Here is an 18,064-nt window from a genome sequence, read left to right as displayed (position 1 = left end):
AACATCTATGAAGACAAGGCAGTAAATATCATTCTGCATTCTAGTTTCCACTCCAAGGCAGCTGATTACTAAAAAATGTTGCTTCAGTACGTAGTTGGGTGATGAATAATCTCTTCTTTGTCTGACAATTTTAGTCAGAAAATTGAAAACATTTTCCTTAAAATCTTAAAAAAATCTCTGCTTTTGAGTGCATCCACCAGAAAACAAGAAATTCTCCCAGAAACAGTTAAGTGAGAGCTTTTTTTTCATGGTAAATAGGACTAAAGACATTCTGGGTTACATCAGGAGTCATCTGACAAAGCTGTTCTCCTCCTCCACTGGCCAGTGAGGCTGAACCTGTAGCAGCACATCAAGTTTTGGCTTCCCAACACTCCCCTTTTAGAGAGCTGTGGAGAAGTTGAAGCTACCTCTAGAGGTGAGATGTAGAGTAGCCAAAGTCAGAGACTAAAGCACATGGTTTACAAAGGAGATAAAAGACATGGAGATCATTTAGTCTGGTGAAAAGTAGGTTGTGGGGTGATCCAAGAGAAGCTACAACTATCCAAAAGAGACCTACAGAGGTGATGGAATCAGGATGGGGTTTTTTTGTTTGGGGTGTTTTGAGACCCTTTTGTGGTTTTTTTTAATGCCAGGCAAAGGGGGACTGGTCAACAGACTGCCCACTGGAAGCTTTAGTTTGGACATTTGGGGTGGTAGGGGGGGCAAAGGGGGGAAGGGAAGGTAGTAAAGCAGGGAAGACTGCTCAGGGAAACTGCAGTACCTCCATCCTTGGAGGGTTTGAAGGCTCAGCCAGCAAGGCCATGGTTGATGTGATGGAATATTGGCTCCTGAAAGGAGCAGGCTAGACAAAATCTCCAGAAATCTGCTGTAGCTGACATTGCCATCACTCTATAAAAATTCAACCCAGTGTCTTCAAAAATGTCATGCACAGTTACACACACTGGTGCTGATGTTAGTACACAATCAGAAAGGGAAAAACAACAAACTAACAAACATGGAAGCTTCACACGTGGAAAATAAAATACTTATCAAATGCAAGCTTTCGTAGGAATTAAGGTTTTACAAATCACTAAAACATGATGAACTGTCAATCACCTGTTCTGAGAGTCCTCCAAATTTACAGAATTATAATGACATTCTTCAGTTGCTGACTGTGTACCTGCCAAGTAGAAAAAAAAAGAAAGAAAACGCCTGCAATAACACGTCAGTTTGGCTCAAATGGCATATTTTAGCATAAGAAACTGATTTTACTAGTTTGTTGCTAAAGAATAATCTCCTTCTTTGCAACAGTTTTATTCTTACACATGTTTAAAAAAAATTAGAAGTTTCTTCACACCATGCATTTTTGAAAATTAAGTAATTCAAAGACACAGCCTTTTTTTAGAAGAGCTGTTAAGGGGAAACAATGCCTGATGCATTTAATTCTATCTCTTAAACATATATTCATCTACAGGTAATAAGGACAACACAAACATTTGTTTTTACTTGACAGTATTCCTAATGGTGGTAAAAAGCAAAGGCTGGAATAACAGAAGCATTGCTGCCTAGCTAAAGAAAAGTATATTCAAAATACAAAAAGGAAAAGGCAGGAGCTTTCTTTCTTTTTTTAATGGGGAGCCTTCTTTTCCTACTGTCTTGACATTAAGCTGTCAATTTTCTCAACTCTGGTTACAAAATGGATATCTTGTTTCTGTAGTAATACATAGTTATTTCCCTTTCTAGTTTCCACTTCTGCCTTAAAATTGTGCTAGAAGACAGAATTCATCAAATCATCAAGGGAAAAATCCCACAGCAACTCTAAATCCATAAGAATAGGATAATAAACAAACAGAAAGGTATATACAGAAGTCAAAAGGGAGAGGAATTTTTCCAGAATCTAGAAAAAACAATAAAAGGTATGAGAACAAACCATTTAGCCTGAACACTGAACTCTGGATCTGGAAATTATTTCATTAAGTTCAGAAGGAATTAGCATTAATCATACTCAGGCTATACTATACAGGAAAGATACCTGGGATTAACCAAGGATTCCCCTTCAAATAAAGGTGTGTAAATACAGTACCTTCTTCATCTACAGAAACGCTGCGTATGATGACAGGACTGGAGTATGCTGGCACTATCAAAGGCAGGTTGGAGGGCACAGCATATCCACAAGGGACCGGAACAGAATATCCACCGGACAAGCTGGGACTTGCACATTCTTCTTGAGGACTTGGTTCTGGTGATGAGGATGGATCCTTATCTTGAATTGGGGAAATATTTATGACTGAGTAGGGATTTACTTTGGCTGGAGTGCCTTCTGCAGCAGGTTCTGATGTTTGCAGCTTCTCACTATTTTCTAAATTATCAACTCCTTTAGTTGAAAGATCAAACAAAAATATAAAGTTTTATTTTTCATACCTGTTCAACCCACTCTAATAGCTCTTTGCAAGTATGCTAAACACTGATCTGATCTTCACTATACAAGTTGCTTGCAACCTATGACTCAAAATTCCCACACAGTAGTGCCAACCTCCTCATTTTACTGATGAGGAATGCAACAAAAGCAAAACAAGATGAGTTACAAAGATGCCTATGGAAAAACAGTAACTTGACTGACACAAGCACATGAGTCAAAACAGTCTAAATCATAAAGGTTAAAATCTGGATTCTAGATAAATTTGAATCTTACAAACATAAACACAATATTTTAGGGGTAGTCATGAGGACAAGAAAAGTTCACTGGAGGAACATTCCTCAAAGAGCAGTCCTGAAAATGCTCTGTTAAAAAATAACAAGTTTTCCTCTTTGAAAATGTATTGTTCTCTGTTACACAAAGTTCCCAGTGTTTTTTGAGACACACTGAGGTACAGCAGAACCAAAGGCCCCTCTGAAGGGAATCATAGAACTGCATCCCAAGTGATCAAATGGTTTTAAGCTGTAAGCACAGCTTCACAATAAGGGTGAGCAAGCACCAGATGTTCAGGGAAGGATAGTGCTTAAGTTCCAGGTTGTCAAACTGCATAGTACCCGAAGAGTTATCTATCTTTAATTGCCATAAGCACAGTGAATCTGTTCACAAAGGGAAATTGGATGTAAGTAAGCAAAATCAGCTGTTAGCAATTTGAGCAGAATACAGCAATTCTCAGACTATATCTCAGCCCTGGGAACATCTGCATACGTCATAAAAAATTTCAATATTTAGCAAAACTTCTGTTTATGAATGAAATTCACACATTCAAACTCCCCTTAGTTTTATGCTCATCTCAAGCTCAGCAACCAGCAAGTTTAGCTGTGAAACAGCTTATCTGAAGCCATCAGTGTGCCTTAAGACCAGCATATAGAGTTTTTCTGTAGCATGACACTCAGACTATGTCCAATCCATTGATTTGGAAGTCACACTTGAATGGGAAACCTGACAGGAATTACATGTGATGGTCACTTTTCCTGTCAGATCTACCACGACTGCAACTGGCAGGACTATTCAAAACACTGGCAGGGTATTTCTACGTGGGACTATGAGACTGGACTATGACTCAAAACAAATTGACCATTTTTGGAGGTGCCTGGATGCTTTGCTGAGGCCAGGTTTGCAAGCCTGCAAAGAGAAAGCAGTGAGTTTTTGGGTGTGCAATGACAAACCTCTGCATAAGACAGAGAGGGTGAACTTACCACCACCAGAGACTACAAACTGGGCTCTGAGGCTGGTAAGAGACAGACCTTGGGGAGACAGGATTGTGCTTTTTAACAATGCCAAACTGCCCTCCCTTACACACTCGTCCTCCTCCCAGGGAAGGTCACATTCACATGTAGGCTTACTGACATTAGAGGCAGCTGCCTTAGAAGAGGTCACAAACTGCCAACAACCCCTGAAGTGCCCTCAGACTCATTTCTGACACCCTCCACCAGAGAACTGCACGTGATCAAAAGACAGCGTAAAACTTCGCCCTCGCAGAGGAGGTGCTTGGGCACTCCCACCTGAACCTGACAGTGTATTAACCCACCAGACTTTGTATTTTGTGGGCTTTTCCCCCCGCCTCTGACAGATCAAGACCTTTAATCATCACTTCAGTCAAGTCCCATCACAGATCCATGGGTGGTGATTACATATCTTCCTACTCTTATCCTTCTTTCTCTTCCTTCCTTCCTTTTCCATTATATGTTTTCTTAAGCTGGTGGCATTTTTATGCTTTGATATTGCCATATTACTAATGGCTACATATATGCTTTCCATTGCAACCAAATTGTTCCAAATAAACCCAATATGTATATATTTACAAACATCAATCATTCAGTGTCATTTCACTCTAATCTGCTCTGAGAGATCCATTAAGAAGAACCTCAGTTACCCTCAGGGGCTGGCCATAACACCATGGAAAACTCTTGTTAAAGTGCTTATATTGTACTGTCAAGAAAAAGGCATCCTGATATCAGTCTTGACTATTTAGCCCAGTGGAGGTACAGACCAACAGGCTCACTTACCTGCAGCACCAGCCTCTTGGTGCTCTACATAATTTCCAGGACCGGGAATAAGTGGCACAAGGGCTTGCCTGTCTGCTTCTGGTATCTCATCTCCACTGTCAAAGTCAAACTGTTCTCCCTCATCCTCTTCTTCATCATTTGGACCTGTGGCTTTTGGTTCATGCTCTAGAACTGTGCAGAAAGACACACCTTTGGTTGTTTGCTCTTGATAATGATTTCATGGGACCAGTAAATGTTCCACATTACAAATGAAGCTTACACAATGAACCCTTAGATTTTTAGCTTACTGGAACAGAACAAAAGTTGATTGATGTGTTGATAACCTCATGCAGTTTTCAATAAACCCTTTACTGCAAACAAGGAAATTACTTGGAAAGAAACAAACAAGTAATAATGCAAATACCCTTGCTGTTTTGTCACAATGAGCCAAAAGATATTTAGAAAAACACTTCAACAGCCAATTTTTAAACAAAAAAACTTCACAGATGAATTTATTTGCACAGGGACTTTGCAACTTTATAACTTCAAGTCATTTTTCCTTTCTAACTCGAATTCCTCAGTCTATTCTTTCCTAACAGTGTCCAAATTCCAGTGACAACAACTTAGTTCACACACTCCAACAGAAACCAGCAGATTGGTTTTCTTACTCTAATCTGAGAGAGTTTTAAACCAAGGACCTCATGCAACATGCTATTAGCCCATTACCACACACACACACGTGCATTCTGGCGGAGGGAGGATGTGGAACCTTTGAAGAAGTAATGGCTGAAATAATGACACCCTACATGGATAGGAAGGGTGGGCTTGGGGTTTTTTTCTCTTTGCTTGTGAAGATACTATAGCACAGATTTGGCACTGTAGATGGGGAGAGGGAGCAGGAAGAAGTGCACGGCAGTTTTCCCCCATGCTATTGGGGAACACCCATGAAAATTTAAACCCCTTCATGCACCTACAGCATGAAACTATATCCTAAAAAAGATAAAGATGTAAACACACAAGTATGTTATAAAAGTTACCTGAAGGTGATAAGGTTCCCCCCTCCTTCCTCAGGTAAGACAAAATGAAAAATAAGTCTTGCAAAGATGATTGGATCTGCTGCATCATGATGATGTTATCAGCTATCCTACCATCCAGGACACATTTTTTATCTTTATGATAAAATCCACAACACCCCAAAGCTCTAAACTGCTTAGATTGTCATGGTAATCAGCATTCCTGCCAAGGCTTCTATTTCTTCAGGCAGGCTGAGCCAGCATATTTTGCAGAGCCACAAATAACAAGATCTTTCATGCAGTCTCTCTGCAGGACAAAAATGAACTAATTGCAAAAATAGTAAGGAACAAAAAAACCTGGGTTATCCTGCATTTATTGTTATGTGTTATGGCTGAGGCAGCGGGACACAATTTCATTTTGATTCATTTCTTTCAAAAATTCTTCTGTGTGAAGTCAGGCTTCTCATTTTTGCTTTGTTCATTAGCAATTCTTTTTATCCTGAAAGATGCAAGAAATTCTTTAGAGCTCTCCCAAGTGATTAAAGACAAACATGGCATTCTTCCTGATTCAGCATCCATCTGACTAAACTGTAATACTTGTTGCTTGACTGTGTGATGGGGAAAAGAAACTAAAGGGGGGAAGATGTCTTTTCAACACAAGTAAAAAAAAAAAAAATTGGATGTGCCACCTAATTTTTTTTTCTGTCATGGCTGTTAACACTGCCTCACTTCATTCATTTCAAAACATTTACTCTGCATCATAGATAAACAAGGGACAGAACCTGATAAATGGGCACTACAGCCTAGAAAGATCCCATAATCACATCACTGATGGGACAGCGGGTTAAGATTACAAGAAGAGACAAAAAAAGAAAGAATACATTGTCCGTCAGAAAGGGTAGACAGGAGACAAACAAATATCCTCAGTTCAGAAAGTTTTAAAACTGTATTTCAGCTTTGCATCTGTTCTGCATTTGCCTAATTTGGCAGGCCTAAAGTTTAGCCTTTTAAATTTACAGATACCTTCCATCTCATATTTAATAAAAATATTCTTCTTTACTATTTTAATATCAAGGGCATACTATATCAATTGATAGAAAAAGTATTTTAACAACAAAAATAAAATTAAAAGAGGATGGGGGCTTTTTGCTTCAACTTAAGAGCTGATCAGAACTGCAGATAAATACAGATTATATCACACAAAAAAAAGACAAATTCCTATTTTGAAAATACCTATTTTCCACAGTTCTTTGTGTCACATCACAACAACACACAGCCAAAAGCTCTTTTTATGTGCTACAATTAGGAAGACTGACAGCAGTTATATCCAGACTGAATCTGGCTACTAAATACCATCACACATCTTGCAAAATTTCATGCTCATGAAGACAGACCCAGTTTCTCCTACCCTTCATCTGCAAATCAAAAGGGTCAAGCCAAAAAGTGCATGAAGCAACTGCTCCTGCAGAAAAAAAAAGGGGGGAGAGAGGGGGAGTCTAGGGGGTGCGTGTGTGAGGGGGGATTTTCAAAGGCACCCTCCCTTGCAAAAAAAACCCACAGAAGACAGTTTTGGGTTTTTTTTTCTCTTTTTTTTTTTTTTTTCCCATAATTTTAAAATGCACTTTTTTTTCCTGAAGTAATAATCACACAATGCTTAGAATGATGGAGTCTGTCTGGAATTACCTCAAATAATTAAACTGTTACTAAAAATCCAATTTTCTCTTTCACCACTATTCACATCCTTAGCTTTATGTGTGCCAACCAGAGCAATGAGAAAACAAAAATTGATTGAACTTGTTCATCTTATGGCAATATCACTCAGAGCTCTGTAAATGCTTCAGGAAAATTCTCACACTTCTAAAAATTTCTACTTGAAGTTTTCAAGATTGAAAAAAAATCTGGTAACATGGAAACATTCTCTTGAAGTTAAAATAAGTATGAAAGTGCTAATTTAGAATCAGAAAAAGGAATACATGTTCTCATAACTGTGCACAGCACAAAGATTTATGACTTTTTCAGTGCTTTGTTATCCAGTGAAATGACCTTTCTTAAATTTACTTCATAAATAAGCTCACTTAGGTTGTGTTTACAGAGACCTTCTGAGGCATAAACAAATTTTAAAAATGTTTGTTTGCTCTGCAATTGCAAAGCGTTCTTGGCACCACTTGCCTTCCCATCTATTATCCTCAAATTATTCATAGTTCAATGTAATACAGCTAAGGAGTTAAAAGAGTGACATAAATTTTAAAGCCCAGATTAAGTCAGTGAAGCCTCATTAATAGTTTTCTTAAACAGTTTATTTTAGTGACACAGAAGTAAGATAAAATACTTCTGCACTTACCATCAAGTGTACTTTGAATACAATATGAGCACCCCAGAAATAATAAAAGCACCCCAAATGTCTGTCCCCCCTTGCAGTCTCGTAAATCCACAATGGCCCAGAAGAAGTCAACTGAAGAAGTCAACTTTCTTCCATGAAAAACCATGACAAAGGAAAAATGAAACAGAACCCCAAGCACAAACACTTCAGCAATCTGGGGCACAATAACAATCAGCCTGGAAGCTCTGGATATAAACAGGCATGCTAGCACCAAGAATTATGAAGACTTTATGTTTTAAGGTTTAGAAATGGAAGGCTTCCGCATAATCAGGAATGTCATCTTTGCAATCAGTTGCAGTATTGTTTTTTTAAAGTTCACAGGCTATTATGGAACAAAAAGCAGAAATGCATCTATTATATTTTAAGAACTCAATATTTTTAGGCTTCTATCATGATGGATAAAGGTAATAAGTGTCCAATGCTTCAAATGGCATATACCTAATTATTATTTAATGAAAAATATGAATACAATTGAACCTAAAACACACTGTCAGGAGTTGCCTGCTCCTATTCCAACATGCAGTTTTGAATCGTTTATCTTTTTTATTCATTATTTTGAATTGCAACCTAACACTTAGGATTGCAAAGACCCACCTTCCTTTCAAATGAATTCCCCAAATGTTTCAACTTTCTACAAATACTTGAGTATCTTGAAATATGCAAAACTTTTTAGTAAAAAAAAAAATTAAAATGTTACTACCCCAGAATATTTTTAGGTATTATAAAATTTGCTAACTTAAACAAGTTACAAGTCAAAACAAACTGTCAGACATAGCAGCATAAATGTTTATTATTTATCCTTGATACATTCCAGAGATTTCTTTGATGAGATACCCTTCCCTTTAAAGACCTATACTTCTAGACAGTTAAAATCTGCCAAGCTACTTATGGAAGCGTACAGTAGAAATAAGCACTGAAAGCATGCAGATACCAGGAAACGACTCAATTTTTAAAGTTACCATTAATTTTGTAATTAAAAAACTAACCATTTGGGGCCAAACACACCCTCCTGACTTTGCTCCAGAATAAATGGGATCTCAAGCTGTTCTCTTTTTATTTCAGAAGAGATTTTGTAGCGGAAGCTTGGTTTTTGTCAGGATGGTGAACCTTGTGCTAGAAAACACTCATCCCTGCAGAAGCTTCCAGATTAGGCCAACTTTGTACAATAACAGCTGTCTCATATTCAGCAGGAACTTGAAGACAGGTTTCAAGAAACTTGGTCACTACTGGACAGCCTCTTGTTTCTCCCAGCTTGAAAGCACTATGTAGGTTGCATTTCTACAGCTAGAAAGAAACGTGGTATTTTCAACCCACTCATCTCTCACTTGGGACCACTAATTTTTCAGTTCCAGGAAAGAAAACTGCAGTTAAATATTCTTTCTTTTAAAAAAATACTCTGGTACTCAGCCGACACAATGCTCTTCTGCCCTTCCTCAAAGGACACCTGCACCAGCACCTGCGCAGGGAGAGCGGGGGGTACAGGGCAAGAGGGACCTGCAGGAAAAAGACTGACCTGTACCAGGAAGTGCTTCTACCAGCACTGCCCTTCACTGACACCTCCCAGTCACACAGGACACCCACCAGCACACCACTGGCATCCATAAATCACCTCCTCACACAGGTGGAAAGTATCTATTTTGCTGGGGGAAAATAAACATCTAGGTCAAAACTGTGTACGCAAACACACGAGTGAGCACTCCTTCCCATGGGAAGCGGATGGGAGCCAAGGACCTTCATTCCCCTTGCACTCACAGTTGTGCTAAGCTGGCACTGCAGGGAAGCCAGGTCCCTGTGGTACAAGCACGCTGCTATTTACACACAGCTCGCACACACATCCAAAGCATGACCACAATGGCAGCATTACGCGTCTCTGTGGAAAACACTTACAAAAAAAACCCCAACCAAACCAAAGAGTATACATTCATGCAAAAAGTGTTTCCAGTGATGGAAACAAAAGCCATACCACATGAATCAACAGGCTTTCCCTGCAAATAAATAACAAAGAAATAAGCACAAATGCCTCTTCAGTATTTTGTAAATACACACACTACATACTAATTATGTTGTTGAGTATGCACAACAGATATTGTTCTTCTGGATAAAAAAACAAATTCAAAACCCAGAGTCAGAAGAGTAATGATTCTGCCTGCTCAAGTTTCAGAGAGCCTGCTAACAACAGTATGCCTAATACCTAAAAATTGCATTCCTTGAAATAAAGCCCAGGTCTGTGGATGTTAGGAGAGATTTACTATTAGCAAAAACTCTGGAGTCTACAAACTATTTGCAGTGCTAAAAATTTAAGTCTTAATTAGCTAAAATTTAAAAGAACTGAGTTGCAAAAAGTCAAAACTCTAAAATAAAAGCATTAAGGCATGAACCAGGCTGTCCAGAGAAAAGCAGGAGCAACACCAGCAGACTTGTACTCCTTTGTAAAGCCTCATCGTGCTTTTAAGTGCTGGCTACCCAATAACCTGAAAGGCAGCTAAGTAAAATCAGAGTTTTGTGGCTGTTTACTTTCAATACTCAGCACACTGGTGTCCCTGGCATTGCCTGCCACCACTAGAAACACAGATCAAGCCTGGTCCAGAAGATGTCTTTGCTGCCTGAGCACCATATTAGCACATTCTGACATATGAATTTCACCAAGAAATTTTGCTGGTGCTGAAAGGAAAGCTTGTACAGATATTATTTGGAATTCTGCATAAATACATGAGAGAGCCCTCTCAATGCTGAAAAGCACCTATCCCTATTAAAGGCTACTAGCTTTCCATCAGTATCCAAGGACCACCAATACATTAACCCTTAGCAGCCCCGAGGTGACCCGTCTGAACTGGTACAGATGCCAGCAGGCAGCTGAGCTGAGGCACAGCAGGTCTGCTGATGGCGGCCATGCAGCCACGCTCAGCCTCAGCTGCTGCACACACACCCACTGAGCTCACCTACAATGTGCTGCTCAATGGACAACCCAGCAGGGAACACAAAAACCAGAGAGCTCAAATAAAACACAAGTCAAACAGCAGATCACTACAAAGTCATCGAGAAAATGAAATACCCAGCTCTGGCAGTGCCAGGACAGAGCATGTTGGCTAATAAGATACAAACAACTTACAAAGGAAAGACAGAAAAATTTCCTAGAAAATGGAGTTTTGAACATGTAGTTGATAATCTTATGAAAAATAACCATTTTTAAGGAAAATTCCACCAGTGAGAGCAGTCTGGCTTGTTACTTACTTCTATACCTCTTTTTTCTATCAGTTATCAACTCTTAGTATCTAGTTTTCCAAATAATTACTTCTAAGCAACTGCTGTTTAATGGTTTGAGGTATATGCATTTCTCTAATACAGTCTGTTTAATTCTAATTAGCAATGTAAAACTGCTAAATCATCTAGCAATACCTTGGATCAAAAGCTCTTTAAAAGTAATTGGGAACCCTATGAAGCAGGAGGCACCCAGACACGCCCTGGAGATCTAAAACACGGAGCATGAGATCCTACCTCTACAGAAAGAAAACATACAGCTCTGGTGCATAAACCATCACACTAAAGAAATGCTGAAAGTCAACCAGAGCAAAAGCTTGAGTGTTTAGGTCTTGGATCATTCTAGCAACATCTTCCTATCAGGACGACACAGTCTGATTAAATAGTTAGCAAAGGATTTTACTTCATTTTTGGATCATGTTTTTTCCTCACCTTGGCAGCAATTGTACATACTTCGTCGACTGAACCCTCAGATGACTTAGGCAAAGGGATGCCTAAATCCCGGATCCTTGGTCCAGGCTGAGCAACCCTTTGTCTAGCAATGTCAACACTGAAGCACTTACTAGGTCTCCCAAAAGCACCACTTAGAACCACCAGCTAAAAGCCTCTGACCTCCAACAGATGCTGACTGCTGTTGACATGTTCAGCCCACCTCCACAGCAACAGCCCAGGTGGGGATCAGAGAATGCACACAGCTCCAGGAATCCAGTGGTCCTTTCGGACACACTGCCAAAGGTTCCTTCTTCCCAACAATTACAGCTCCATCTAACACTCCGAACACTGAGTGCAACCTGTTTACATGTTTAAAAATAATTAAGATTTAACTATTTGTGTTTTCCCCTTGATGAATTCTGGACAAAGAAACAAACTAGGTATTGAATTTTACAGCAATTTACAGTATCTTTACTAAAAAAAGTACAAACTACAACAGAATGGTTATGTCCTGTAAATCCAGGACAATACTGGAATTATTTTGGATTTTTGCTGGCTTCTCACATCTTCATTTCTACAGTTACCCCTCCATTCAGCCTAAAGAGCAGTGATCAGATAGACTGATTTGTAAGCTAAGCATATATATGCAAATTATGATGAATCCATTATCTCATCAACTAATGAGGAGGGAGCTTTATAGCATCTAGTTTCTTAGTATTTCTTTTAATTATTATTGGAACACATCTTGATCTTCTTTGCCCTAACACGGTACGCTCCAGTTTTAGCTCAAAAAAAAACCCTGTGGAATTCAAGCAAACTCATGTAAACAGTAATTCTCACATCACTGAACTCTCAAAAATCCTATTTTACAGTGCCCTTTTAACACATCTGCTACCAGAAATTCTATCATCTCAGTGGTTACTGGGCAACAATGGTGTTTCCTTGGGACCTTTCAGTCCAACAGCCTCAGAGCCCTTCTCACCGCCTCCCTTCATTAGCCATGGAGAGGGAAGGAAGCTCTGCCTTGGCCCCAAGACTGCTCAAAGAAAACCACCATATCCAAACATCACCATTCAGACCTTCAGCCAGTCCACATGGAAGTCAGGAAGGAATTTCTTCCAGTATAAAGAGTCTTGTTAAGAATTGTTTTTTGTGTGTTTTCCATGGCCAGGTTTTGGTAGTGCAGGGGCTACAGTGGTGGCTACAGTGAAAAGCTGCCAGAAGCTTCCCCCATGTCCAGCAGAGCCAATGCCAGCCACATTTGAGGGAGCTGCTGTGGGGAAAATGAACTCCATCTCAGCCAGACCCAGTGTTGTTGTTTAAAATTTGGGGGGGCTAGACCCCCGGGGTCCTCGGGTCGTGGTTGTTCCCGTGCTGGCAGGCAAAGAGACTTCAGACTCCGGTGAGGTGCTGATGAGGTGAGGGTTTATTCACTGAGGGAGAGGGGAAGGGAAGGGGGGAAGGGGAGAAGGGAAGGGGAGAGTCCAGAGACCTCCAGGGGAAGAGGGGCAAAGAGACCGAACCCCCTTCCGTTTGCATTCTTATCACAGAGGTTCAAAGGGGCGCGGTAACATTCTCCAGCCAATGAGGTTACAGATACAGGATACTGCAGGGAAGGTACAGACTTGGGATAAACCATACATTTTCCAGGGGTGAGCCAGAGCAAACCATTTCCATAAAATGCAATCCCACAACCCAGTACAGTTGGCACTGGGTTGTGTCCAACTGTGTCCTTCTCATGCAAATATGAGTGAGTGACCATCTGATATGCATGGGGAAACAGCAATCTCAGCCAAAGTTAATTCTCTTTCTACTTCCCTTAGCAGTACAAGAGACTGCTAAGATCCTCTGGACAAATTACACCTAACTAATTCACTGCTTCCAGGGTATCACCAGCATTTCCCTCTGTCCTCCCCTGCCAACATACAGAATGGGAAATACAGAGACTGGGAATCATCCATCAGTTGGCATGCCCCATGGCACAGGAGCCCAGGCATCTTCCCTCCCAGCCCTTAGAGAAACTTCTACCAGCATAAGGTCATCCAGAAGGTTATCCAGAAATTATCATGCTTTCACCTAAACAAAGTTATTGAGCTCAACAACAGACTATTTAACAGCAAGACATATTCTTGCAACGACCCTTCTTTGGCCTACTAAATCATCTTGTGTATTCATTTTAATGAAAAGATGATAAGGCTAGGAAGATTATTTCAATGAGGAAGAAAGAAAGAAAATCTATACTGGGGGCTGGAAGAGTCTTCTCTCAAAAATGTTTAACAAGTATGTTTTCCTCAGATTACTAGGCATAGTTTCAACTCCTCCATGCAGGAAAAGCAAAAAATACCTAATAAATGTCTCATTCAAAAATTCATACACTTTAGTTATTATAATGCAGACAAACTTTTATCTGAGACAAACTCATGCACAAAGTAAGAGAATTATAACAATTTATAAAAAACGTGACTCTCTCTGTAAACTCTACAGTAGAATCATTACAGAGGCTTTAGGCATGGTTAGTGAATATTTATGGAGTTCAGTGAAACAGAAGTAAAACACTCCAAAAAAAAATTTCTCAGTTCTCTGCCAGAAATTTATCCCAGCCAGTTAATGATAGATACAAGTCCTAAAAAGGCAAAAGAAGTATAGGAAAAAACCCACCTCAATCTCTTCTTACACGTTGGCTCACTAAAATTAAAATTTCAGAGCTTAGTTTCAACTGTTCATTGAAAGACTACCCAAAAATCAGCATGAATTCCTTCACAGTTTTGGGGTTTTTTTTAAGCAATCAACACTAGTTACCACCAACCAGTGTTCAAGTTTTGCTGCAATGCCCTGTAAGGCCTTTATCTCATCATCAACTTTCTGATTAACATGTCTGGGCCTTGTCCCTACACAGACCTAGCAATTAAAGTCAAGTCACTTAAAGAGCAGCTGAGTAAACAGGAAAAAACCCAACAGAACAACTAAATCTTATTATTCACGAAGAAAACACCAAACACTATCAAAAGAATGAAGTCACCCACCAAGAAATCCGTAACAGTAACATCATTTAACATGTTCTAGATATCTAGCAAAGTTTTTACCATTTTTCTTCAAAATAAAATAAGATATAATTACATCTATGTATACAGTGTTTTCTTTGTGGGTACTAAAACCAAAAATGACCTATTTATTGATCTATTTATTTTCTTTCTATTTTTTATTTTTCCCAACATGCACATATACTTGGCTAGAAGAAAAAATACATAATTAGGAGTGACATAGGATACCATAAACGGTTTTTGCAAAGGGAATGCTCTTGTTACTCTTCATTACACAGCTTGTCTGAATTGTCACATTAAATAATTAATCCTTACCTTAAACAATGCATTTGCGTTCATTTACTGAGAGAAATGTGACCTTTAGGAATAAATAAATTGTTCTGTTACAGATGGGATGTCAGACACCAACAAGCTATTGCCAGTTTCAAAAACAAGGAGCCATTCATAACTACAATTCATATTCTGTTCTCATTCTTCTGAAATCTTGGCTCCCTTCTTACAATCATTTGTAACTGTCTGTATGCTGAAAATAGATACCGAGCAATATTGTTTAGCCCAAGACCAACTCCCTTCGTATCTGCAGCTTAATTTAAGCAACGTCTTATTTCCCCAACAACAGTAAATAAATACAATCTTAAGGTCTTCAACATTCTCTGCTTTCAGAAACTAAATCATAAAACATACAAGTATGTCTCTTGTCAATATGACAAAAGCCCAATTTAACCACCCCTTGTCTCAGTCACAAAATTAGCTGTTTAAAAGTGTTAAAACATGAATAAACTATTATTTTTTTCACTGATTAGTACAAAAGGTACCTAAATAATCTGAAATAAATACATATAGGATACAGAATAAAAAGCAGCTTCCCTGTCAGATAAAACCAGTCGTCTCTACAGCAAAACATAGCAGCTCATCAGCAGCTCCTTACTAGAGTAAATAAAATTTTTCTATTAAGTTGGTGAGTTTTTGTTGAGTTTTTTGGGGTTAGTGGGGTTTTTTTGTTTGTTGGTGGCGGTTTTTTAGGGTTTTTTTTAGTTTTTGTGACAATATATAAGGTCATCCCAGTGGAAACTTTTACGAGAGCACAGTTGTTTCTACTTCACTCTTACCCAAGGACGCAGGCCAGACTTCCTTCTCAGGGACAGAGGAGCAAGGACTATTTTAGTGTTCTGGCCCTGACAGGGAAACAACAAAAAATAACTGCGGAAAGACAGCTCTCAGTTGTATACAGAATATCCAGATTTAAGTCCTTGGCCTCCTTGCTCTACATGTCTCCATATCAGGAGCAAAGAAATAGCCCACTCATAGGTCCAGAGAGCTGATTTTTTAATATAAAAAGGTGTACAAAATTCGTGTCTAGGAGATTTTTTTTTGTCTATTACCAGTTTTAGAAAAACACAACTTCATTTCAAAGAACATCTTAAAGAACATCTTCAGCATGACAAGGCTTCTAATCTAGCTTTACCTGAGGAACTGAGAATCATGTTGTAGGTGAGTGAACATATAGCTCTCTACTACACTTGGTCCTTAAGGGCACCTCTCATACTTCTCAAATGAAGATGATTCTCTCTCAGGTAGAGAATATTTGGCAATAATATGATGACTATGCAGTCAAATTAATTCTTAATAATGTCCTTGTACAAACACTCTCAGTAAAAGTGAATTTTCAGTATTTCACTTTAAAATTTTAACAGATCACTTACGTTAATTTTCTATAAATGGGGAAAAAAACAAAAGTATACTCAGTATGAGGAAATACACCCAATGCTTTCTAATAGTTTCTAACAGAGAAATCATCTGAGGCATAGTGCCATGTACCAGAAAGAGTCAGAGACAGACATATTCAGAGACAATGAAACTGCAAAATGTAGCCTCCTCAATACAGAAAGTAGCCCCAGTTTCATTTGGGCAAGAAGCTGCTTCTCAGGTATCCATCCTGCTAGGCAAACAAACACACATTTCCTTTGGAAACAGGCCCTGATAAACATCTCTCAAGTCCTCACTTAAAGAAAAGGACTTCCACTTTGCAAGATCACCAGATATTTTCCAAGTAGAGGAATGAAAAACTGCCAGACATGACATCTCCTAATAAAGCAGTAATCACACAAGTACAGGCCATCACACATAAACACCATCCTACCACTGACATCCAGCCTCCAGTCCCAACTGTTCAGTGTGAACATAACCACATGAAGGAACTCAGTGTGGTTCCAGATTTTCAGAACTACCAGCTTTGTAATTCCTCCCTCCACAGTCTGCAGCCCACAGCATATCCTCGTCTTGTCTAAATTGGTTTGGTAAAGGATGTTCCATTACAGCAACCAATTAAAAGCATAATTATAACTTACAGCCACAATAAAACTTGCCATTTTCACTTAGCTTTCAAGAAACGATTTTCTTTTGTTGACAGAACAAGAATCATTCTCTATTCTACTTCATAAGACAGCCATGGAATACTTTCATGTAAGCAATTCTAAATACCTGCACTTCATGCCTGACTCCATATGTGCAGAAACACTAAAGAAGGGGACATAAGCTAGCAGTATCATTGCAAGTATCCATTCTGGAAGTACTTTCCTGGATTCTGCTCTTAGCCATGGAAGCCTTTGCATCTACCCCACTCCAACTGCTCCCCGGTTGCTAAAACATACATTCCCTCAACATACACAGAGAAAAATACTAGGAAATTTTTAATCGTGGCTAGAAGAAGCAGCTCTTTTTAAAGCAATCTAGAGGACAGAACACACAGGCAATAATTCTTCCAAGTTACTCACTACTTGAACTTGCTCTGAGGTAGGAAAGGTAGCAAGCACAGACTTGTCACTACCTGATTAGCAATGCATGAATGGAATGTCCAAACATCTATGAACAGATAAGTTGCATAAGCAGAATAAATTAAAACAAATAAAATATGTTACATTCCATTCTTTTATCACATTAGTTTTTCCTTATCAAGTAGTGGCAGAAGCAGCTTCACTGCTGACCTTTACTGCACCTTAAAATAAACAAGGTACAGACTCAGATGGCTATGGCTAATGAAAACACATTATTTAGCCTTGCATCTATTTTCTTGCCACATCCCCATGACAAAGATGAAGATTTACTACTATTCTTCCCCTTTGTATACATTAGGATTGATAAAAAATAAGTTTGGAGAATTTTCCTGGCAAAACCATAGAAAACTTACTCAACAAGAATAAAGCTGAGATTTGAAGTGCAAGGTATACACTAGCAGATAGAAAGGAGCCCAGATGACTTTCAGCACTACAGCTTTGTTAGAACAAAAAATAAGCAAACAAAATAAAAAATCCCACAGCATCATAAGAACTTTCTTTTAAAGAAAGCAATTGATTTCATCTGTGGCCCCAGTGTGGGATCTTAGAATCATTATGACAAAAGTAAGAACTTATTTTTTAATGGTGTAGCAAACAGTTCTGTACCCAACAGGAATCTCATCCTCAGTATGAGCTAGGACAATCCACCCATGCACCCTGACAGGT

The 18,064-nt window shown here is 39.0% G+C and overlaps 1 protein-coding gene across 7 annotated transcripts in view; it reads right to left on the bottom strand.

Annotated features, from left to right (window-relative positions):
• ARHGEF10 (Rho guanine nucleotide exchange factor 10) overlaps window positions 1-18,064 on the bottom strand; it is a 109,955-nt gene that overhangs the window by 76,231 nt on the left and 15,660 nt on the right. For 6 of the 7 annotated variants that reach the window (XM_063389330.1, XM_063389328.1, XM_063389331.1 and 3 more), the window contains 3 exons: window positions 4,462-4,632; window positions 2,063-2,353; window positions 1,096-1,159 (listed from right to left, as the gene is read on the bottom strand). In XM_063389330.1, coding sequence (XP_063245400.1) covers window positions 1,096-1,159; window positions 2,063-2,353; window positions 4,462-4,632 — 526 coding nt within the window. The remainder of the gene's footprint in view (window positions 1-1,095; window positions 1,160-2,062; window positions 2,354-4,461; window positions 4,633-18,064) is intronic. The other variant, XM_063389332.1, reaches the window with a different exon arrangement.

The sequence above is a fragment of the Prinia subflava genome, chromosome 2 (genome assembly GCF_021018805.1).
Source record: "Prinia subflava isolate CZ2003 ecotype Zambia chromosome 2, Cam_Psub_1.2, whole genome shotgun sequence".
NCBI classification, from domain to species: domain Eukaryota; kingdom Metazoa; phylum Chordata; class Aves; order Passeriformes; family Cisticolidae; genus Prinia; species Prinia subflava.
Note: the sequence above shows the minus strand (reverse complement) of the source record. Positions and strands in the feature narration are given on the sequence as shown.